Source organism: Nerophis ophidion, linkage group LG24, assembly GCF_033978795.1.
Source record: "Nerophis ophidion isolate RoL-2023_Sa linkage group LG24, RoL_Noph_v1.0, whole genome shotgun sequence".
NCBI classification, from domain to species: Eukaryota; Metazoa; Chordata; class Actinopteri; order Syngnathiformes; family Syngnathidae; genus Nerophis; species Nerophis ophidion.
This window is the reverse complement of record NC_084634.1, coordinates 30,946,190-30,971,807: the sequence shown is the minus strand read 5'-3', so window position 1 is coordinate 30,971,807 and position 25,618 is coordinate 30,946,190. Positions and strand designations below refer to the sequence as shown.

Below are 25,618 nucleotides of genomic sequence, written 5' to 3'. Positions count from 1 at the left end.
CCACAATAACTTAACAGCACCATAGGCGCAGTAGGCATTGATTGATTGATTGATTGATTGATTGATTGAAACTTGCATTAGTAGATTGCACAGTACAGTACATATTCCGTACAATTGACCACTAAATGGTAACACCCCAATAAGTTTTTCAACGTTAATCAATTGCTGAATAAATGACCAAGTCGAGGTGATCTACCTCATCTATACATATACATACATATACATATCATATACATACACACAGATATCATATATATATATATATACATACATACATACATTTATATATAATCTATATTTCTTTATTTTGCCGTTTTTGTTGACATGTTAAAGGTGTTTTAATGAATATACATGCATGTTTAACATATAGATTCCTATCTTTCATGAAGACAAGAATAGAAGTTGGTCTATTACCTGATTCTGATGACTTGCATTGATTGGAATCAGACAGTATTGCTGATAACGTCCATGTTTTCAAATGGAGGAGAAAAAAAGTCCTCCTGTCTGTCTAATACCACATGAAAGTCGTTGGTTTTTGGCATCTTATTTGTCCAGCTTCCATATTCGTTTTTATACACTTTACAAGAAATACATTGGCGTCAAACTCCGTAGCTTGCTAGTTTGTTTGCGCTGGCTTTCGGAGACTCTTATTTTGTTAGCACAGGCGCGATGGAGCGGCGCTTTTATTGTGAAGACAGGAACTGTGCGATCAGTCTTTAGGCTTTTGACGGGAAGTACGGTTGAAATAAAAAGTGTCTTTTTTCCTTTTCACTTTTGATTGATTGATTGAAACTTTTATTAATAGATTGCACAGTACAGTACATAATCTGTACAATTGACCACTAAATGGTAACGCCACAATAAGTTTGTCAACATGTTTAAGTCGGGTTTTACATATCACGGTCATGTGACCGCCTGGCTCTGTTTGATTGGTCCAACGTCACTAGTGACTGCATGTGATTGGTGAAATGCAGGCATGCGCAGTTCCTACTTTGAAAAACCAAAACAAACATTAACAGATCGATAAAAAAGTAGCGAGTAGCGAGCTGAATGTAGATAAATGGAGCGGAGTAAAAGTAGCGTTTCTTCTCTATAAATATACTCAAGTAAAAGTAAAAGTATGTTGCATAAAAACTACTCCAAGAAGTACAATTTATCCCAGAAGTTACTCAAGTAGATGTAACGGAGTAAATGTAGCGCGTTACTACCCACCTCTGACAGGCAGTGACAAAAACGTTTTTAGAGCTTTGCTTCATGTCAACCATTTTTTGACCGTAATCTCAAAAATGGCAAATTTTGTCTTAAAATTTGAATGCTTTCTTTTGACTATATTTACATTTAAATTCATATAAATGATATCCTACATTGGTGGTCCTGGTATGCTAGTATACCTCTAGCGCAGGGGTAGGGAACCTATGGCTCTAGAGCCAGATGTGGCTCTTTTGATGACTGCACCTGGCTCTCAGATAAATTTCAGCTGACATTGCTCAACACAATAAGTAATGAATAGTTCCACTGGTAATCAGTGTTAAAAATAACGTTGAAAATATAGAAAAAATCTCATGCATTTTTATCCATCCATCCGTTTTATACCGCACCTGTTCAAGAAGTCAAGAATGGTAAAAAGTATTTTATTCATTATTAGTTAGCTTCAGAATAAAAATGTCATTAAAAGACTTGGAGAAGGCATTCGACCGTGTCCCTCGGGAAGTCCTCTGGGGAGTGCTCAGAGAGTATGGGGTATCGGACTGTCTTATTGTGGTGGTCCGCTCCCTGTATGATCAGTGCCAGAGCTTGGTCCGCATTGCCGGCAGTAAATCGAACACATTTCCAGTGAGGGTTGGACTCCGCCAAGACTGTCCTTTGTCAACGATTCTGTTCATAACTTTTATGGACAGAATTTCTAGGCGCAGTCAAGGCGTTGAGGGGTTCCGGTTTGGTGGCCACGGGATTAGGTCTCTGCTTTTTGCAGATGATGTGGTCCTGTTGGCTTCATCTGGCCGGGATCTTCAGCTCTCACTGGATCGGTTCGCAGCCGAGTGTGAAGCGACCGGAATGAGAATCAGCACTTCCAAGTCCGAGTCCATGGTTCTCGCCCGGAAAAGGGTGGAGTGCCATCTCCGGGTTGGGGAGGAGACCCTGCCCCAAGTGGAGGAGTTCAAGTACCTAGGAGTCTTGTTCACGAGTGAGGGAAGAGTGGATCGTGAGATCGACAGGCGGATCGGTGCGGCGTCTTCAGTAATGCGGACGTTTTACCGATCCGTTGTGGTGAAGAAGGAGCTGAGCCGGAAGGCAAAGCTCTCAATTTACCGGTCGATCTACGTTCCCATCCTCACCTATGGTCATGAGCTTTGGGTCATGACCGAAAGGATAAGATCACGGGTACAAGCGGCCGAAATGAGTTTCCTCCGCCGGGTGGCGGGGCTCTCCCTTAGAGATAGGGTGAGAAGCTCTGCCATCTGGGAGGAACTCAAAGTAAAGCCGCTGCTCCTTCACATCGAGAGGAGCCAGATGAGGTGGTTGGGGCATCTGGTCAGGATGCCACCCGAACGCCTCCCTAGGGAGGTGTTTAGGGCACGTCCAACCGGTAGGAGGCCACGGAGAAGACTCAGGACACGTTGGGAAGACTATGTCTCCCGGCTGGCCTGGGAACGCCTCGGGATCCCCCGGGAAGAGCTAGACGAAGTGGCTGGGGAGAGGGAAGTCTGGGCTTCCCTGCTTAGGCTGCTGCCCCCGCGACCCGACCTCGGATAAGCGGAAGATGATGGATGGATGGGTGGAACTTCCCGGTAATTGTTCCACGTTTCATTAGCAACCTAGATTGACAGACAGACCTCCACTTAACACGAGCATGTAATGATGCGTGTAATTGACTCCAGTGATGAAGCCATCCATTATGGGGAAATAGTTCCATCCCGCATGCTCTTTATCATTCACTCAGCCCCAATAAACCAGTACGCAAAGCTATCCAAATCGATTGTACACACCATTAGCTACAATCTCATACCGCTTCCACCTGTAAGACTAGATTCAATATGTGTTGAATTTGTGAATGTCATGCTCTCCTACTTTTTTCTGTATATAAAACCACAGTGGCTTGCTATGATAACTTCCACTCGCACGCCGAGGATGAGCTCTTCAAGACGCTGTTTGCTGGCTACAACAAGTGGTCCAGACCAGTGCCCAACATCTCAGATGTGGTCATCGTCAAGTTTGGACTGTCCATTGCTCAGCTCATTGACGTGGTAAGTCTTAACTTTTGACGCAAGTCAGGAACATTTTTCTACAAACTCATTTATTCACTTAACCGACAAGTCTCCTTAAAAGGGAACTGCAATTTTAGGGGAATTTTGGCCTATCATTCACAATCATTATGAGAGACAAGAAGAGAGATGTATTTAAAAAAACAAAAACATTCTAACTCGTATTACAAACAAAACCAGTGAATTTGGCACGTTGTGTAATTCGTACCAAAAAAAAAAGAACACGACGATTTGCAAATACTTTCAACTAATATCCAATTGAATAAACTGTAAATAAAATATATTTAATGTTCAAACTGAGAATCTTATTTTTTTTTTGCAAATAATCATTGTTTTAGAATTTAATGGCAGCAACATATTGCAAAAAAGTTGGCACAGGGGAATTTTTACCACTGTGTTACGTGGCCTTTCCTTTTAACAACACACGGTAAACGTTCGGGAACTGAGGAAAACATTTTTTGAAGCTTTTCAGGTGGAATTCTTTCGCATTCTTGCTTGATGTACACCTTAAGTGGTTCAACAGTCCGGGGTCTCTGTTGTGGTATTTTAGGTTTCATAATGCACCACATATTTTCAATTGGATACTGGTCTGGACTACAGGTAGGCCAGTCTAGTACCTGCACTCTTTTGCTATGAAGCCACACTGTTGTAACACATTGTCTTGCTGAAATAAGCAGGGGCGTGCATGGATGGCAACATATGTTGCTCCAAAACCTCTATGTACCTTTAGCATTAATAGTGCCTTCACAGCTATGTAAGTTACCCTTGCCTTGGGCACTAATACACCCCCATACTATCACAGATGCTGGCCTTTGAGCCTATAACAATCCGGATGGTTATTTTCCTATTTTGTCCGGAGGACACAACGTCTACAGTTTGCCCCCAAAAATTGAAATTTGGACTCATCAGACCAGAGAACACATTTCCACTGTGGATACTTCTTAGATGAGCTCTGGCCCAGCAAAACTGGCAGCGTTTCTGGGTGTTGTTGATAAATCGTTTTGGCATTTTGTAGTAGAGTTTTATCTTGCACTTACAGATGTAGCAACGGACTGTAGTTACTGACAATAGTTTTCTGAAGTGTTCCTCGGGCCAATGTGGTGATATCCTCTACACACTGATGTCTCTTTTTGAGGCAGTACTGCCTATGAGATCAATTTTCATTGAATGGAAGCAGCTTGTATACCAAATCATGGCTCCCACCTGTTACCAATTAGCCTGTTCTTTATTGCCCCTTGTGCCACCTTTTTTGAAACTTGTTCCAACAAATTCCAAATGAGCTAATATTTGCAAGAAAGATAACGATTTCCAGTTCAAACGTCAAGTATCTTGTCTTTGCAGTCTATTTAATTGAATATAGGTAGAAAAGGATTTACAAATCATTGTTGATTGGCAACACTAAATTGGCCCTAGTGTGTGAATGTGAGTGTGAATGTTGTCTCTCTATCTGTGTTGGCCCTGCGATGAGGTGGCGACTTGTCCAGGGTGTACGCTGCCTTCCGCCCGATTGTAGCTGAGATAGGCGCCAGCGCCCCCCGCGACCCCGAAAGGGAATAAGCGGTAGAAAATGGATGGATGGATGGATGTATTCTGTTTTAATTTCCACAACAAACCAACTTCACTGGTTTTGGGGTCTGTATAAAAATCACACAGAATGTTAATTAGCCTTATAAAATAATATACATTACCGAAGGGATTCATATGGCCCCATTCCTAGGTTGATGTTGCGCGATAGGAAGAGGGGAGGATGGGGGAAAGGGGATGAACCTTTTTGCAGTAGTCTGCTGAAAATGATGGAAAGTGCCACCCTCCATAGCAACTGACACTGGGGTTGAAGTTGGAATTGCTACAAATACAAATACAAATACATATCAAGATATTCAACACTCTACATGACATCTGGCAGCTAAAGTGGATAGCGCGCACCCAATTCATCACATCTCATGTGTCAGGTAACATGTGACAAATGGGGCCATATGAATCCTCTTCCTACCATAGAGCAGGGCCAACTCCCAACCAATCACAGCTTTATTGTACCAATATTATCATTACTATTATATTTTATAATTTCCATTACCATCACAGCCATTAATAAAAAACAAACAAACAACAACAGTCATAAACTTGACAATCACATGATATAGCCAATATTCAACACCAGAAAGAAAAGTTGTTAATTTTGAGTTAATTTATTAATAAAACAATTTCTTATAATTGATGTAATCTCCTTAGGTGGATGCAATTATTGTTGATTTGTGACCCCACATTGACAACAGATCAAATGACGGATAAATTATTAACCCCTCTTGAAAAAAATAAATAAATAATTGCAATATTTTAATATTATTGCCTTAGATTTTTTTATTTAATTTTAATTGAATGCTGATCAGAACGCATTACAGCAGATGATGAAGTTTATTAATCTTTGTGTTCTTCAAAACAGATGTTTTCCAACTGTGGTGCGTGTAGCACTAGCGCGGGGGTTAGCAACCCTAAATGTTGAAAGAGCCATATTGGACCAAAAATAAAAAATATCTGTCTGGAGCCGCACAAAATGAAAAGCTGTATATAAGTAATGAAGGCAACACATGAAGTAAGTGTCTATATTAGCTATAATAGCCTACTATCAACATGACTGTGTGTCGCAGGCTTAACCTTCCTCTTGTGTTAGCTTTCTGTTACCATCTCTTATGTTAACGGGTCGGTTTTGAGCCATGTTTTAAATCAGCTGTAAAATACACTAAAAACAATTACCTATCATCCAATTTGTTTCTCATCTCTTGGTTACCTTGTTAGGCTTCCTTATCCTTGAAAATATTGGTTTTAATATTTTTGGTTTGGGCCATTGGGCCTTTTTTTGTCAGTATACCCCTCGATTTCAATTTTTAAAAATGGTAAAACGAACCTCAAGAGAATCATATAAATAAAAAAGGTTGTTGTGTTACCTAACTATTACTAAGGGGTATTAGAACACATCTCTTAAATAAATGTGTTTTGTTTATTTTTTCATTTTAAGAATTTTAACTATAGTAACATCTATGGTGTTACGGGTCAATTTCGACCCATATATATTTACTTCAAGAAAAAGGCTAAAAAGTATTTTCTTCAGCAACAGAAATCCAACATCAAACAAACAACCAATCAAGCAAATGAAACCAAGAGAAATAGATTACTAGTTCCAAAACTAATAAAAAAACAAAATCAGAGTGGCAAAAAGTGACACTTTTAGTGTCCGTCTTTTGTTTGTTTTTGTACAGGATAACAAGGTAAAATGAGAATCCACTAAAGCTCACATGATTGGGAGAGGAGCTGGCTGTCAGTGTGTTCAGTTTTGGCTCTTATCATTGCTTTATCATCTTATTTTTATAACCGGGTCGAAACCGACCCTAACAACACCAAGGGCATAATTTCTACCAGAGCATTTTATAATGTAGTGAAAATAATTAAAATGTTTTATTTTGTTGACAAAGAGGTTCCTGACAAAGTCAAAAAGCTTTGATGCAAAAAAATAAATGTATGTGGTGTTTTTATGCATTTAAAAACTAAAACGGGTCGGTGCCGACACTAACACAAGACGAAGGTTAAACAAATTTTGGATGACAGAAATGTTGAAATTTTATATTTATTGTACACATTTTTACAACATTAGAAACCATTAATAAATCAGAGGCTACTCAGAAGGCGAGATAACTCCTGGAAATTACTGGCTTTTAAACGTCAAAAGGTAAGTAAAGGAAAAAGCAGGCTGTCTTCTTTTAATATATTTATTACAATGTTTGACCAGCTAGGTAATGTGTGCTGTGGTCTGAAACAACATGGCACACAAACAACTACAGTATCTGAAATGCAGCCAATATTACAGAAAGACAATGTGTCATGAGACATGCAAAACTAAATTATATACAAAGAGGATACACGTAAAGGATATGAAATGAGCTCAAATATACCAACAAATGAGCTACAGCTAGCCTAAATAGCATTGTAGTATTGATTAGCTTGCCGTCATGCACTGACCAAATATCAATCAGATCCCACATCAGGGCAAGAAAAAAATCAACCCAATGGGATAACAATGAGAAACCTTGGAGGGGACCCCATCTTTTTCCATTTTCAATCCTTTTTGCAGGGTCCATTTATCCATCCATCCATCCATCTTCTTCCGCTTATCCGAGGTCGGGTCGCGGGGGCAACAGCCTAAGCAGGGAAAACCAGACTTCCCTCTCCCCAGCCACTTCGTCTAGCTCTTCCCGGGGGATCCCGAGGCGTTCCCAGGCCAGCCGGGAGACATACTCTTCCCAACGTGTCCTGGGTCTTCCCCGTGGCCTCCTACCGGTTGGACGTGCCCTAAACACCTCCCTAGGGAGGCGTTTGGGTGGCATCCTGACCAGATGCCCGAACCACCTCATCTGGCTCCTCTCGATGTGAAGGAACAGCGGCTTTACTTTGAGTTCCTCCCGGATGGCAGAGCTTCTCACCCTATCTCTAAGGGAGAGCCCCGCCACACGGCGGAGGAAACTCATTTCGGCCGCTTGTACCCGTGATCTTATCCTTTCGGTCATGACCCAAAGCTCATGACCATAGGTGAGGATGGGAACGTAGATCGACCGGTAAATTGAGAGCTTTGCCTTCCGGCTCAGCTCCTTCTTCACCACAACGGATCGGTAAAACGTCCGAATTACTGAAGACGCCGCACCGATCCGCCTGTCGATCTCACGATCCACTCTTCCCCCACTCGTGAACAAGACTCCTAGGTACTTGAACTCCTCCACTTGGGGCAGGGTCTCCTCCCCAACCCGGAGATGGCACTCCACCCTTTTCCGGGCGAGAACCATGGACTCGGACTTGGAGGTGCTGATTCTCATTCCGGTCGCTTCACACTCGGTTGCGAACCGATCCAGTGAGAGCTGAAGATCCCGGTCAGATGAAGCCATCAGGACCACATCATCTGCAAAAAGCAGAGACCTAATCCTGCGGTCACCAAACCAGAACCCCTCAACGCCTTGACTGCGCCTAGAAATTCTGTCCATAAAAGTTATGAACACAATCGGTGACAAAGGACAGCCTTGGCGGAGTCCAACCCTCACTGGAAATGTGTTCGACTTACTGCCGGCAATGCGGACCAAGCTCTGGCACTGATCATACAGGGAGCGGACCGCCACAATAAGACAGTCCGATACCCCATACTCTCTGAGCACTCCCCACAGGACTTCCCGAGGGACACGGTCGAATGCCTTCTCCAAGGACTTGGAGAAGGCTCCATTTAGTGGTTGCCTAAATAATCACTTGATTTAAGTGCAGTGTTTAAGTTCCTTATTTTCAAACACAGTGTTACTGTTCAAACGTTGTGTGGTGTTACGGTGCCAAAAATGTAAAATATACTTGTTAAATAAAATCCCTGCAATGTTTTTGATGAATACTTAGGCCTACTCCGTTACTGTATTACTACTGCCATAAAACATAAAGCATCAAGTTCTGCGTTTTAAAATCATTATCCTAATAGCTTCTGATGATAAGATGATATAAATATGTATGCTGTTGAAGTGTTATCAAAGTGATATTAATTTGTACGCACATTATTGTTCTCATGTGTCTCATGTTCCTGTTTGTAAGGATGAGAAGAACCAAATGATGACGACCAACGTGTGGCTCAAGCAGGTAGAAGGATGCATCCATAAATGCAGCACAGTCTTGCATTCATAATGAATTCATAAATACAGCACAGTACAGTACACAACTATGCAAAAGTATTGAATGTTTGCTTCTTTTATCCAGGAGTGGAATGACTACAAACTACGCTGGAGGCCATCCGATTACGACAACGTGACGTCCATCAGAGTGCCGTCTGAACTCATCTGGGTCCCAGACATTGTTCTCTACAATAAGTGAGCAATTTTCTATTGATATTACTATTGATCCATTTATTTGACAACTTTTGCATTCCTGAGAAGTTAATAGGACCAACTTCTACAGCATGTGTGTGGCGCCCTCTACTGGATTTTTGCCATCATGCAACTCTCAATTCATTTCAATATACATTAGATGAGGCAATTTCTAAAGGAATTGCATGTGAATGCTCCACAATGCTGAAGTTGAACTGAAATTCCGGAAAAAAATGTTTTGAATCGTCGAATTCCCGAACAGGCTGAATATTTTGAAGTTGAAACAGTTTGAATCAGATGAAAAATGTGGGAGTTGTGGAACTTTGAAGAATATCCCAAAAAATTTGTGAATTCCAGGAAAAGCGTAATTTTTTTTGTAAATGGTAAAAACTTGAATGGTCTGAATGAGTTGAAATGGTTGGTGTTGAAATTTCCAAAGACATGCACCTGGGGATAGGTTGATTGGCAACACTAAATTGGCCCTAGTGTGTGAATGTGAGTGTGAATGTTGTCTGTCTATCTGTGTTGGCCCTGCGATGAGGTGGCGACTTGTCTAGGGTGTACCCTGCCTTCCGCCCGATTGTAGCTGAGATAGGCGCCATCGCCCCCCGTGACCCCGAAAGGGAATAAGCGGTAGAAAATGGATGGATGGATGGACGGTCAAGAAATGTTGAAAAAGCTCCTCGGTTACAAGGCCCCGGGTGATGATGACACCCATCTTCCTTAAGGCTCTGGATGCTGTGGGGCTGTCTAGGTTGACAAGGCTCTGTAGCATCACGTGGACATCGGGGGCGGTACCTCTGGATTGGCAGACCGGGGGGGGTGGTTCCTCTTTTCAAGAAAGGGACCCGGATAAATAGTGTGGTTTTCGTCCTGGTCGTGGAACTGTGGACCAGCTCTATACTCTCGGCAGGGTCCTTGAGGGTGCAAGGGAGTTTGCCAAACCAGTCTAAATGTGCTTTGTGGACTTGGAGAAGGTATTCTGATTGTGGCAGTCCGTTCCCTGTACGATCAGTGTCAGAGCTTGGTCCGCATTGCTGGCAGTAAGTCGGACACGTTTCCAGTGAGAGTTGGACTCCGCAAAGGCTGCCCTTTTTCCCCGACTCTGTTCATAACTTTTATGGACAGAATTTCTAGGCGTAGTCAAGGCGTTGAGGGGATCCTGTTTGGTGGCTGCAGGATTTGGTCTCTGCATTTTGCAGAACATATGGTTCTGATGACTTCATCAGGCCAGGATCTTCAGCTCTCACTGGATCGGTTTTCAGCTTAGTGTGAAGTGACTGTATGAGAATCAGCACCTCCAAGTCCGAGTCCATGGTTCTCGCCCGGAAAAGGGTGGAGTGCCATCTCCAGGTTGGGGAGGAGACCCTGCCCCAAGTGGAGGAGTTCAAGTACCTAGGAATCTTGTTCACGATTGAGCGAAGAGTGGATTGTGAGGTAGACAGGCGGATCGGTGTCGTGTCTTCAGTAATGCGTACGCTGTATCGATCTGTTATGGTAAAGAAAGAGCTGAGCCGGAAGGCAAAGCTTTCAATTTACCGGCCGATCTACGTTCCCATCCTCACCTATGGTCATGAGCTTTGGGTTATGACCTAAAGGACAAGATCACGGGTGCTCGCTCTCCCTTAGAAATAGGGTGAGAAGCTCTTCCATCCGGGGGGAGCTCAAAGTAAAGCCGCTGCTCCTCTACATTTAGAGGAGCCAGATGAGGTGGTTCGGGCATCTGGTCAGGACACCACCCGAATGCCTCCCTAGGGAGGTGTTTCGGGCTCGTCCGACCGGTAGGAGGCCACGGGGAAGACCCAGGACATGTTTGGAAGACTATGTCTGGGAACGCTTCAGGATCCCCCGGGAAGAGCTGGACAAAGTGGCTGGGGAGAGGAAAGTCTGGGCTTCCCTGCTTAGGCTGCTGCCCCCGCGACTCGACCTCTGCTAAGCGGAAGAAGATGGATGAATGGCAATTCATTTTAATTGGGAAAACAGTCCCAGAAAACCTGGAATTCTGGAAATCCTGGGAATGTTCTGAATTTGTTAAGGGAAAGCCCGCGGTTGTTTTGATCTGATGCCCCGATCATTCCATATTCTTGTTTTTGTTCCATTCTGGTATCACACTCTGTTGTTTGACGTCCTTAGTTCCTGTTTTGTTCTGTCACGATGGTAGCTTATTAGTTCACCTCCTCCTTGCTTTCTACGCACACCTGTTTCTACTGATTACTGTCTTATTTAAGTCTGCCCCTTTTCGTTCTTCTGCCTCAGTTCCTAATTTGCTTTACACGAAACAAGTGACGACTTCTATGCTTAAACTCGCTAGCTTTCACGCTACGCCTAGCTTTTCCCTAGCGCTCATGCTAGTTGTTTTTCTTTTCTTTTCTTAGTTTATTTCGAACATGACATACATACAACATTATACATCAGTTAAATTCATCATTTCGCAATACACAATACATCATGTCCGAAAAGGAGTAGGAAGAAGCAAAGCTTATTTAATCCTACCCCTTTTCTACTTCAGAGCGCCCACAATATATACAATTATTCACTGACCTTCTTTACAGCAAAATATCAAAATAGCAAAATGACATCTATGAGTGATTAACACAGCAGTTTTCTAACATGTACTTAATTTTTTCAGTCATTATTAACATACTAAGATGAAGAATATCTTATTTTCAATAAGTTTGAAAGTGTTTCTCATAATACTTCTTCTTTGTACTTTGTAAGCACTATTAATTTAAACATCCTCTTAAACTGGCTCATATCAGTACAATGTTTAACTTCTTTACTTAATCCATTCCATAATTTAATTCCACATACTGATATGCTAAAAGTTTTAAGTGTTTTCACCTTTTGTGCCTTTTTGCCAAGTGTAGTGTTTCTGTTCGTATTCCTAGCTCCCATGCTAGCTCCTTTTGATTGCCTTTTCTGCTTGGCACCAGTGTTTTTGTTCTAGTGAAATAAATCTTTAATTTCTTACCTTACGCTGTGTTCTTGTCCGACGCATCCCTGGAAGAACAAATCCAGCATCGCTATGCCACGCAAATCTCACAGCGATTTCCGAATAGGCTTAACAGTTTGAAGTTGGAATGGTTTTAATCGGATGAAAAATGTGGAAGGTACAGTGTGCCAAAATCTGGAGAAAAACAATAAGTCGATAAATGATAAATAGATTAACTTTGGTGTAGAAATGCTTTGGAACAAACACTTTTTTTATACAGCTTTTAATATATATGATACATATCTTCATGTATTTGTGCAGCTTATTCATTAGAAAATGTAATAACCTTTTATGCTCATAGCTTCTCTGCAATAGTTTCACATATTAAAATCAGTCCATGCATCTATATTTCTATTCATGCACCCAAAGCAGGATATTATGGCTTATTAGCTATTTTACATTTATTCTATGCAAATGCACAGTGAACGGATCGGTTTGCCATAGGCATCTGTGAAAGTAGAAACAGTCTGTTCCAGTGTCACACTCCTGACTTGAGTGAGGGTAATGTGAAGCCTTTGCTCACAACCAGACTGGTTTGATGGATGGCAGAGCACTTAAGCAAAGTTTGACGAGTTTATTTTCAGCACAAGTAAACAGAAGGTGGCAAAAACAACCACTCAATTTAGGGCTGGGCGATACATCGATATATGCGATATATCGTGGGTTTGTCTCTGTGCGATATAGAAAATGACTGTATCGTGATATTGGAGTATACGTTCTCACGCGGTTGTTTTTTAGAAGCGGGCATTAAACTGCATAAGTCTCCCCCTCTTTCTTGTCTCTCTTTCTCACAGAGACTTAAAATAAGCGCACTTTTTTTACATACATCACGCGTGCAACGTCACACGCCCTCCCCGGGCAGGGAGGTAGCACCATGGGTAACGTTAGCTGTGATGCTAGCGGAGCCGTGCGAGTGGTAATACGAGAGAAAGAAGGTGCAAATCTGGTAACAAACAAAGGAAGAATTAATTCCCAAGAAAAACAGCAGGGGCTCCATCGTCTGGCGGTGGTTCAGCTTCAAGTGGGAAGATGTCGAATAGACAACTTTAATTTTTCAAGTGTGGGGCACAAGCGTTGCTACCAGAAGTAGCATTACTGTTAATCAATCAATCAATCAATGTTTATTTATATAGCCCCAAATCACAAATGTCTCAAAGGACTGCACAAATCATTACGACTACAACATCCTCGGAAGAACCCAAAAAAGGGCAAGGAAAACTCACACCCAGTGGGCAGGGAGAATTCACATCCAGTGGGACGCCAGTGACAATGCTGACTATGAGAAATCTTGGAGAGGACCTCAGATGTGAGCAACCCCCCCCTCTAGGGGACCGAAAGCAATGGATGTCGAGCGGGTCTAACATGATACTGTGAAAGTTCAATCCATAGTGGCTCCAACACAGCCGCGAGAGTTCAGTTCAAGCGGATCCAAGACAGCAGCGAGAGTCCCGTCCACAGGAGACCATCTCAAGCGGAGGCGGATCAGCAGCGTAGAGATGTCCCCAATCGATACAGGCGAGCGGTCCATCCTGGGTCCCGACGAGCGGTCCATCCTGGGTCTCGACTCTGGACAGCCAGTACTTCATCCAAGGTCATCGGACCGGACCCCCTCCACAAGGGAGGGGGGGACATAGGAGAAAGAAAAGAAGCGGCAGATCAACCGGTCTAAAAAGGAGGTCTATTTAAAGGCTAGAGTATACAGATGAGTTTTAAGTTGAGACTTAAATGCTTCTACTGAGGTAGCATCTCGAACTGTTACCGGGAGGGCATTCCAGAGTACTGGAAACTGGAAACGAACGGAAAACGCTCTATAGCCCGCAGACTTTTTTTGGGCTCTAGGAATCACTAATAAGCCGGAGTCTTTTGAACGCAGATTTCTTGCCGGGACATATGGTACAATACAATCGGCAAGATAGGCTGGAGCTAGACCGTGTAGTATTTTATACGTAAGTAGTAAAACCTTAAAGTCACATTTTAAGTGCACAGGAAGTCAGTGCAGGTGAGCCAGTACAGGCGTAATGTGATCAAACTTTCTTGTTCTTGTCAAAAGTCTAGCAGCCGCATTTTGTACCAACTGTAATCTTTTAATGCTAGACATGGGGAGACCCGAAAATAATACGTTACAGTAATCGAGACGAGACGTAACAAGTTGCAAAAAGTTAGCGGACATCCATTGTTTAATTTCATTAAGACACGCTTCCAACTGACTACAGTCCGTCGTGTTGGTCAGCTTTAGGGGCATGTAGAGTTGGGTGTCATCAGCATAGCAGTGAAAGCTAATACCGTATTTACGTATAATATGTAGCATCCTTTGAAAAGTCCCCTGCCAATAACTCTTTAATAAATACAGTTTTGGTCGATTGACTTAGTTGTGATTTCCTTCTCTGCATGAAAGTTTAAAATGAGCATATATTAATGCAGTATGAAGAAGAATGTTTTAATGTAGACACATAGAATCATATGTATCAAGTGTTAATTCAAGGCTAAGGCAAAATATCGAGATATATATCGTGTATCGCGATATGGCCTAAAATTATCGGTATATTAAAAAAAGGCCATATCGCCCAACCCTCACTCAAGTAGAGTGGTTGTTCCTCACGAGGGTTGTCTCGATACCAATATTTTGGTACCGGGACCAAAATGTATTTCCATACTTTGATACTATTCTAAATAAAGGGGACCACAAAAAATGAGATTATTGGCTGTATTTCAACCAAAAAAATCTTAGGGTACATTAAACATATCTTTCTTATGCAATTTTGTCCTGAAATAAAATAGTGAACATATGAGACAACTTTTCTTTTATTAGCAAGAAAACAAACAAAGGCTCTCAATTTGACTGCTGATGTAGGCATAAACATATTGTGTCATTTATCTTTCTATTATTTTGTCAAAATTATGAAGGACAAGCGGTAGAAAAATAAATTTTTAATCCACTTGTTCATTACCTGTTAATTTCTGCTTATTTTCTGTTTCAACATGTTCTATCTACACTTCTGTTAAAATGTAATAACCGCTTATTCTTTTGTTGTTTGATACTTTACATTAGTTTTGGATGACACCACAAATTTGGTTATCGATCCGATCAGGATCATACATCGGTCATAATGTTGGTTCTCGTGTCCTAGGACGTATTTTCTAAGTTTATAAACATAATATATATTTAAAAAAACTAAAAAAGATTTTGTGATGCTAAAAAATATCGATGTAATCATAGTAGCATCGACTAGATACGCGCCTGTACTTGGTATCATTGCAGTGGATGTCAGCTGTAGATCCACCCATGGCCTTTGTTTACATTGTGACACCGTTGAGCCATTGTATCCTCCTACGGTTTTTAGTGGAAAGTAGCTAAAACACAGCAAACTGCGGCTGGACGTTAGCCAATAGCTGGCCATGTCTTAAAGCACCTCTTTCTGAGGGCATTTCAGTGTTATAGCCTGACCTTTATCATTAGTTTTTAAGCCAAAATGTGTCCATTCTCCCTTTTCTGTCTACACAATGTGTCTGCTTGCAAGTACGCCGTGATTGTGCACTGCCGAACATGCTCCTCTGCACATAAAACCAATGACGACACCCCCGTCATGCCCGTTAAAAAATGGGGTTTGGCGGTGGTACTTTTTAGAGGTGGTATAGTACCGATTATGATTCATTAGTATCAATGTACTATACCGGTATACCTTACAACCCTATTCCTCACCCTCCTTTCCTAGTGCCAGGAAGCCCCAAAAATGATCATCCCTGGGGTCCAGGAGTGTCCCTGATGGCTGTCACTTTGTCCACTTGAGGGTGTATTTTACCATCACCAAGGGGCTATTCATTTTTCACCCACATGCATTTTGGGGCGTTGAGGGTGAGTCCAGCCAAATTGATTTATTGAAAGATCTGATGAAGGTGCGATAGATTGCCTTCCCAAGTAGTGCTAAAGACCACCACATCATCCAAATAAGCCACCCCTGTACTAAATCAGGAGGTGGTTTAGTCAATCAATCAATCAATCAATGTTTATTTATATAGCCCCAAATCACGAATGTCTCAAAGGACTGCACAAATCATTACGACTACAACATCCTCGGAAGAACCCACAAAAGGGCAAGGAAAACTCACACCCAGTGGGCAGGGAGAATTCACATCCAGAGGGACGCCAGTGACAATGCTGACTATGAGAAACCTTGGAGAGGACCTCAGATGTGGGCAAACCCCCCACCCCCCCTTTAGGGGACCGAAAGCAATGGATGTCGAGCAGGTCTAACATGATACTGTGAAAGTTCAATCCATAGTGGCTCCAACACAGCCGCGAGAGTTCAGTTCAAGCGGATCCAAGACAGCAGCGAGAGTCCCGTCCACAGGAGACCATCCCAAGCGGAGGCGGATCAGCAGCGTAGAGATGTCCCCAATCGATACAGGCGAGCGGTCAGTCCTGGGGTCCCGACGAGTGGTCCATCCTGGGTCTCGACTCTGGACAGCCAGCACCTCATCCATGGTCATCGGACCGGACCCCCTCCACAAGGGAGGGGGGGACATAGGAGAAAGAAAAGATGCGGCAGATCAACTGGTCTAAAAAGGAGGTCTATTTAAAGGCTAGAGTATACAGATGAGTTTTAAGGTGAGACTTAAATGCTTCTACTGAGGTAGCATCTCAAACTGTTACCGGGAGGGCATTCCAGAGTACTGGAGCCCGAACGGAAAACGCTCTATAGCCCGCAGACTTTTTTTTTTTTCTTTAGTCCAGTTATTGCTTCAAGCTGTGCCTAATTGGTAGCATACAAAAAGCGCCTAAACAATTGGTCTCCCCCTTGGGGAGCATTTTGAGTCCCCTTGAGTCCATTCCTTTGCAAAGTGATATTTCCCGCCTTAGGGTCGTCGTCACATTTTCGAGGGTTTTCAATCCAATCCAATCCAATCCACTTTATTTATATAGCACATTTAAACAACAATAACGTTTCCAAAGTGCTGCACAGCCATGTTAAAAAAATTGTAAAAAAATAAAATAAAATAAATAAAATAAAATTTAAAAACAGTATATATATATATATATTATGCTCCACCAATGACTGAATAAAAACAAAAAATAAATAAATATAAAACCAATAAAAACAATATAAAAACAAATATGATTAAAAACTATTTTAAAGGCTAAAATCAATTAAAACAGTAAAATAGAAATCAAAGTGTATAAAAAACACAGAGGACAACAGAGAACAGAGGACCACACAACTCACGTAGTGTTAAAAGCCAAAGAATAAAAGTGGGTCTTAAGACGAGACTTAAGACCCACTTAAGACCTTTCAAGTCGTTTCTTTGCCGTTGCAGTGCTGACGGGGAGTTTGCGGTCACCCACATGACGAAGGCTCACCTGTTCCACACGGGCAAAGTGCGCTGGGTGCCGCCCGCCATCTACAAGAGTTCGTGCAGCATCGATGTCACTTTTTTCCCCTTCGACCAGCAGAACTGCAAGATGAAGTTCGGCTCGTGGACATACGACAAGGCCAAGATTGACCTGGAGCGCATAGAAAACACGGTGGACCTGAACAACTACTGGGAGAGCGGCGAGTGGGCCATCATCAACGCGGTTGGCACGTACAACACCAAGAAGTACGACTGTTGCCACGAGATCTACCCGGACATCACCTACTTCTTCATCATCCGGAGGCTGCCGCTCTTCTACACCATCAACCTCATCATCCCCTGCCTGCTCATCTCCTGCCTCACCGTGCTGGTCTTCTACCTGCCGTCCGACTGCGGCGAGAAGATCACGCTCTGCATCTCCGTCCTGCTCTCCCTCACCGTCTTCCTACTGCTCATCACCGAGATCATCCCGTCCACGTCGCTGGTCATCCCGCTCATCGGCGAGTACCTCCTTTTCACCATGATCTTCGTCACCCTGTCCATCGTCATCACCGTCTTCGTCCTCAACGTCCACCACCGCTCCCCGAACACCCACAAGATGCCTCGCTGGGTCCACGCCGTCTTTCTGGATTTCATCCCGCGCTGGCTGTTCATGCGGCGCCCGCCCCCCAACGCCCGTCGTCGCAGGCTGCTGCTGGAACGGCAGCGAGGTCGGGCCAAGTCGGGCGTCCTCAGCACCTCGGCCAGCTGGACCCAAGACGGTAAAACCTCGGTGGACCACCACCAGGATTCCTTCGAGGATGTGGAGCTGGGGACGCTGACGTCCTATTTCTCCTTTCGCCCGCCGTCTCCGAGAGTTCCTGGGTCGACGCCTTCGCCTCAGCAAAAGGCGCCGCAGAAGAGCAGGCAGCAGACAGGAAGCAGGGGCGTGGCCAACCATCAGACGCCAAACGATGACCTTCCTGTGGCGCACTTCCTGCTCTCACCGAGCATCATCCGCGCTCTGGAAGGAGTGCATTACATCGCTGACCACCTGAGGGCCGAGGACGCCGACTTTAGTGTGAGTAGCAATAGAATACCTACATATATAATATTACTTTAATATTATTATTATATATTATTATGATTATTTGTATTTATTATTTTATGTTGGGCTTCACGGTGGAAGAGGGGTTAGTGCATCTGCCTCACAACACGAAGTTCCTGCAGTCCTGGGTTCGAATCCAGGCTCGGGATCTTTCTGTGTGGAGTTTGCATGTTCTCCCCGTGAATGCGTGGGTTCCCTCCGGGTACTCCGGCTTCCTCCCACTTCCAAAGACATGCACCTGGGGATAGGTTGATTGGCAACACTAAATTGGCCCTAGTGTGTGAATGTGAGTGTGAATGTTGTCTGTCTATCTGTGTTGGCCCTGCGATGAGGTGGCGACTTGTCCAGGGTGTACCCCGCCTTCCGCCCAATTGTAGCTGAGATAGGCGCCAGCGCCCCCCGCGGCCCCGAAAGGGAATAAGCGGTAGAAAATGGATGGATGGATGGATGTTACAACATACTATATTCCATTTAATATATTCTGATATTAGAAAACTGATATGACTTTTAAACATTTTTTACATTCAGTAATACATCACATTATATTTTTATCTTGTTCTCTATATTAATTTTTACACTTTGTTCTTCACGGTGGAAGAGGGGTTAGTGCGTCTGCCTCACAATACGAAGGTCCTGCAGTCCTGGGTTCAAATCCAGGCTCGGGATCTTTCTGTGTGGAGTTTGCATGTTCTCCCCATGACTGCGTGGGTTCCCTCCGGGTACTCCGGCTTCCTCCCACTTCCAAAGACATGCACCTGGGGATAGGTTGATTGGCAACACTAAATTGGCCCTAGTGTGTGAATGTGAGTGTGAATGTAGTCTGTCTATCTGTGTTGGCCCTGCGATGAGGTGGCGACTTGTCCAGGGTGTACCCCGCCTTCCGCCCGATTGTAGCTGAGATAGGCGCCAGCGCCCCCCGCGACCCCGAAAGGGAATAAGCAGTAGAAAATGGATGGATGTTAAAACATACTATATTCCATTTAATATATTCTGATATTAGAAAACTGATATGACTTTTAAAAAATGTTTACATTTAGTAGTACATCACATTATATTTTTATCTTGTTCTCTATATTAATTTTTACACTTTGTTCTTCACGGTGGCAGAGGGGTTAGTGCGTCTGCCTCACAATACGAAGTTCCTGCAGTCCTGGGTTCAAATCCAGGCTCGGGATCTTTCTGTGTGGAGTTTGCATGTTCTCCCCGTGAACGCGTGGGTTCTCTCCGGGTACTCCGGCTTCCTCCCACTTCCAAAGACATGCACCTGGGGATAGGTTGATTGGCAACACTAAATTGGCCCTAGTGTGTGAATGTGAGTGTGAATGTTGTCTGTCTATCTGTGTTGGCCTTGCAATGAGATGGCGACTTGTCCAAGGTGTACCCCGCCTTCCGCCCGATTGTAGCTGAGATAGGCGCCAGCGCCCCCCGCGACCTCAAAAAGGGAATAAGCGGTAGAAAATGGATGAAAAAAAAAAAAAATGGACTTTGTTCTGTTTCCTTTGCTTTTCTTGGTTTTATATTTTATATTTGCTATTTTATACACTCGTAGTTGGGTTTTTTTTTCACCCTGTAAAGCTTTTTATTTGAGTTTTTGAAAAGCGTACTGTAATTAAAATGGAACATTATTACTGTTTATATTGTTATATAACTACAAAACCCAAAACCAGTGAAGTTGGCACGTTGTTTAAATGGTAAATAAAAACGGGATACAATGATTTACAAATCCTTTTCAACTCATATTCAATTGAATGGACTGCAAAGACAAGATATTTAACGTTCGAACTGGAAAACTTTTTTTTTTTTGCAATAATTAGCTCCTTTGGATTGTGATTGCCTGCAACATGTTTCAAAAAAGCTGGCACAAGTGGCAAAATAGTCTGAGAAAGTTGAAGAATGCTCATCAAATACTCATTTGGAACATCCCACAGGTAAACAGGTTCATCGGGAACAGGTGGGTGCCATGATTGGGAATAAAAAGCAGCCTCATGAAATGCTCAATCATTCATAAAAAAAGGATGGGGCGAGGGTCACCACTTTGTCAGCAAATGCGTGAGTGAACAGTTTAAGAAGAACATTTTTCACAAGCTGAATTTAGGAATTTCACAATTTATGGTCTGTAATATCTTCAAAAGGTTCAGAGAATCTGAAGAAATCACTGCACGTAAGCGATAATATTACAGACCGTCGACCCCGCAGGCGGTACTGCATCAGTAAAGGATATCACCACACAGGCTCAAGAACACTTCAGAAAACCACTGTCAGTAACTACAGTTTGTAGCTACATCTGCAAGTTAACTCTACTATGCAAACCCAAAGCCATTTATCAACAACACCTAGCTGGGCAGAAGATTCAAACAATAAATTATTTGTAGTCTATTCAACTGAATATAAGTTGAAAATGATTTGCAAATCATTGTATTCTTTTTTTATTCACGGAAATGCACAACTTGCCAACTTCACTGGTTTTGGGTTTTGTACATCAATGAATGCAATTAATATAGTTTAATGCAGAGTTGCATTTATCTTTTAAGTACTGTATGTTATGACCACATATGTTGTGGTATGTTTATTTTATTATTTTATCATACAATTATTTTTAAATAAATGTATTTATCATTATAGCATATAGATATATATATATATATATAAATTAAATTCAATATATTATTTTCATATTACGGTATAAATTATTTATTTTTGTGTTTTTTATATTTTATCATTCGAAACATTGAGAGGAGCCAGATGAGGTGGTTTGGGCATCTGGTCAGGATGCCACCCGAACGCCTCCCTAGGGAGGTGTTTAGGGCACGTCCAACCGGTAGGAGGCCACGGGGAAGACCCAGGACACGTTGGGAACACTATGTCTCCCGGCTGGCCTGGGAACGCCTCGGGATCCCCCTGGAAGAGCTAGACGAAGTGGCTGGGGAGAAGGAAGCCTGGGTTTCCCTGCTTAGGCTGTTGCCCCCGCGACCCGACCTCGGATAAGCGGAAGAAGATGGATGGATGGATGGAAATACAACATACAGTAACAGCATAATTGTATTGTATATTATTATTTCATTCAAAGTAATATATCATAGTAAATTAGTAAATTAGTAATACATCAAAGATTTATCAATGCAATTATTCAAGAATTATATGACATGATTGAAAATTGATAAAACATTGTTGCATTTATCTTTTAAATACTGTATGTTATGACCGCATATTTTAAGTGTAATGTTTTATTTTATTGTATCATATTAGTGTACTGACTTTCGCCCGAATGCAGCTGAGATAGGCTCCAGCACCCCCTGCTACCCCAAAAGGGACAAGCGGTAGGAAATGGATGGATGGATATTCATATAAATTAATATGTTTTTAAACTTCCAATACCTTCCAAAACCTTAAGTCAAAACTAAATAAAAGTCGAATGTTACTATCATATTATCAATCTAACAAAATATGTGGAATAATTATACATATACAGTACGTGTATATTTGTATTAATGATGTGTAAAAATAAACATGCATAAACTGTAATTTTCTATACAAAAGTTTATCATTTTCCTATATATTCTATATATATATAAATATTTGTTAAATTTTCCTAAATATAGTAAATAATGTTCAGTTCCTGTGCACGAACAATATATTATATTCAAGAAATTGAATACGCATATATGAAATTTATAATGTATTTTTTTTTTGTCTCTTTTTGTTTTTGCTGTATTTGGCGCAGGTGAAGGAGGACTGGAAGTATGTTGCCATGGTGATTGACCGTATCTTTTTGTGGATGTTCATCATTGTTTGCCTGCTGGGGACCATCGGCCTCTTCCTGCCTCCTTGGCTAGCAGACATGATTTAAAATATGCATCAAAGTCTCATGTTTTATATTTCAAATGTAGCCAAACTCAATTGAGGTTGTGCTAACTGCGGTACCAAAAAGTCACTTTAATGACTGCATATTTTTGATTAGTATTTCATCTACTTTCAGAACATTCCCCACTTAAAATTGTACTGTTGCTAAAATTAACAGTGTTAGCTTTCTGGCTAAAAGTTAGCATTGCTAGCATGCTGGCACCTGGCTAACATTAGGTTTTCCTTAACGCCCACGAAATGACTTTAATTAGTGCATATTTTTATTTAGTAGTCCATCTACTTTCAAATCATTCTCCAATTCAATGTTTGTTAACTAAATTGTACTAATGATAAACATCAGCATTGTTAGCATTATGGCTCCTGGCAAACATTAGCATTTCTTTATTACCATTAAGTCACTTTTATTGTTGCGTTCTGTGTTTTTGTTTGGTATTTTCACTTACTTTCAGCTCCTGCTTCACTTCAATTGGTATGTTACCAATTTGTATGAATGCTAATATTAGTATTGTTAGCTTTCTGGCACGTGGCTAACATTAGCGTTCCTGGTTATCAGCATGGTTACAGAAAAACAACAGTGTAGCACCTATGCTAGATGTTGACTCTTAAATGTTAAAATGCTCATGTTTAGCGTATGTTTTCCTGGCTTTCACACTAGTTAAACAATGCATCCTATATTTGTTTATGGTTACATTTTACACTATACCGGACAGTTTGGACCATAAACAACAAAAAATAAATTATTTTATTTTAGTAATCAGTTTACTATGAATAGTGACAGCCTTTACTTTAAAAAAAAATAAAAATACATATTTTCCGGACTATAGGGCGCACCGGATTATAAGGCGCACTACCAATGAGTGGGTCTATTCCGGTCTATTTTCATACAAAAGGTTCACCGGATTACAGGGCGCATTAAAAGGGTCATATTATTTTTATTTTTGTAAATGTAAAATACTTCCTTATATTTTACATAACATGTAATGGTGATTATTTGGTCAAAATGTTGCATAGATTATGTTTTACAGATCATCTTCAAGCCGCTTTCTGACAGTCGCTTCAGGATGCGCCGTTTTGTGGGCAGACTTATTTACGTGGCTCACCTTCGGCGGCTTCTTTTCTCCGTCATCTTTGTTGTAGCGGTGTAGCGTGCAAGGACGGGAGTGGAAGAAGTGTCAAAAGATGGAGCTAACTGTTTTAAATTCTCACTGTAAATCAATAACAGAGCAGCATCTCCTCATCCGTGGCTCACGAGTTCAACAACAACGCCGGAAATGTGTTCTGTGAAAAAACGTCCGGTATGTTTTAGCGTTTTTATGGCAAGTTTGCTGACACACATAAGTAAGAACTTTACATTACTTTATATTAGAAATGGCAACAGCGGAGGATAAATGTCCCATAACAAGAAGATAGTGAAAAAGAAGAAGCTTATCGACTACGGTGTTGCCACGGACTGCAAAGGTGGACGCTCGCAAATTTTCTGGACTAATGCAGATACCAAACACAGATCAGCGGGTGCCAGAAGGTAAGCAAAGCTGATTTTGCATAATATTGTGAAACAAAACACCAGATAATATGTCTTACCTTATACACACACCATAATAATACAAGTATGTAGTAGCACAGTACAATCCATCAAGCGGTGCGGCTTCATAGCTTACCAAAGTCGTACTAAAATGATATTTGAGCGGCGTGTGTAATGTTGTATACGTCACATCTGGGTCGCATGTTTATGCGTGGGTCATTCTCCCAGGATGCAAATGGAAACTCCGGAGAGAAGGTGCAGGTAAGACAGTGATATATTCTCAGAAATCAATCAGGAACAAACAAACAAAGTAAGTGTGCCGATAGCACGGAGAGCTAAGGCAAAACTTAGCACAGAATGCAAAACCAAAAGCCTGGCTCAAAAACGTAACTGTTGCATGAAGCAAATAAGACAGCCAGACCGAGTGTAGCGAAAGGCAGGAATAACTGAGGGAGTCTTATACTAAAAAAAAAAAAACATGATTTGGGCAACAGATCGTCACAGTATATTTTCAATGGAACATATACAATTTTGGTGTTATTTACTTGAGTCACATTGCATTCTACACATATCTCTAATGTGTGACTGTCATCTGCTGGTCACACTTATTAGACCATGTACCAAATAAAATAGCCTCGAGGTCGGTAAGCAAAACCAAAAATATTCCGTACATTATTTTGAGAAAATTAAAGGATTTTAGGTGCGCTTTATAGTCCGAAAAATGTGGTAGGTAATTTTTTTTTTTCCATGTATTGCGTAACATGTCACAATGTTTTTTATCATGCAGTAACAGGAGGGTTTTAGGAATACTTGTACATTTTCTTACTGAATATTTAGCGCATAAGCTCATTTCAGAAGAATTCCATCAATGATATCAATTAAAACACCTGTCTTTAACCCCTTGTAACTGTTCGTGATTTATTGACTTTATGCATCACTAACATAACCTAACTGTTCATGTACTGTACCACTCATTTGACTTAGACACACCTTTATGTTTATTGCATTAAAATTAAAAGCAGAAACATTCTCTATATCATCAAAAGGCATAATAATAATGCCTAAATTTTCTCCTAAAGATGTACAGCATCAACATACAGAATCTACAGCTGTTGTAACCAAAACAGGAACAAGATTGATTGACGTTGGATGACTTCATGTCTGAGCAACAGGTTTGGCCAGGTCCGCCCTGACCCTGGCCTGGTCCACGGCGTCCAGCATGTTCTTGCTATCCATGGCCAGGTTATGCGCCGCAGTCAGCATCTGTTTCTTGCACTCGTCCTTCAGGGACGTGATGGCGTTCTGCTGCGCCAGATGCATCTTTCTGATCAGCTCGCTCATGTCGTTGTTCAGCAGCTTCTGGGTGCCCTCGATCTGCAAAAGGGGGGAGGATTTTCAACTCAACACATTTTCTCTTCTTGAGAAATAAAATGTATTTAAAAAAAACAAAAAAAACTGAATATACTCCATTAATGGTCTCTAATAAATGCTGACTTAAAAAAACTATGTAATGTATAGTATTCATTATTTTATAGAGCAGTATATATTCAATGTAAATTTTATTCAAATAATTAGTCATTCTAAATGTTTTTTTTTTGTCATGAGTAAGATTTCAGTAAGTCAGATGTTTAAAACAGGGGTCACCAACCTTTTTGAAACCAAGAG

General features: G+C 41.7%; 2 protein-coding genes across 7 annotated transcripts in view; one reads left to right on the top strand and one right to left on the bottom strand.

Moving 5' to 3' along the window:
* Positions 1 to 24,855, top strand: part of chrna2b (cholinergic receptor, nicotinic, alpha 2b (neuronal)) — a 47,538-nt gene extending 22,683 nt beyond the window's left edge. The window contains exons 2-6 of the mRNA XM_061886254.1: positions 3,094 to 3,245; positions 8,874 to 8,918; positions 9,036 to 9,145; positions 17,448 to 18,543; positions 22,292 to 24,855. Of these exons, the coding sequence (XP_061742238.1) occupies positions 3,094 to 3,245; positions 8,874 to 8,918; positions 9,036 to 9,145; positions 17,448 to 18,543; positions 22,292 to 22,417 (1,529 nt within the window). The 3' untranslated portion in view covers positions 22,418 to 24,855. The remainder of the gene's footprint in view (positions 1 to 3,093; positions 3,246 to 8,873; positions 8,919 to 9,035; positions 9,146 to 17,447; positions 18,544 to 22,291) is intronic.
* A 72-nt stretch (positions 24,856 to 24,927) lies between these two features.
* Positions 24,928 to 25,618, bottom strand: part of ptk2bb (protein tyrosine kinase 2 beta, b) — an 87,374-nt gene continuing 86,683 nt past the window's right edge. For all 6 annotated transcript variants that reach the window (XM_061886250.1, XM_061886251.1, XM_061886249.1 and 3 more), the window contains one exon: positions 24,928 to 25,327. In XM_061886250.1, coding sequence (XP_061742234.1) covers positions 25,109 to 25,327 — 219 coding nt within the window. In that variant the 3' untranslated portion in view covers positions 24,928 to 25,108. The remainder of the gene's footprint in view (positions 25,328 to 25,618) is intronic.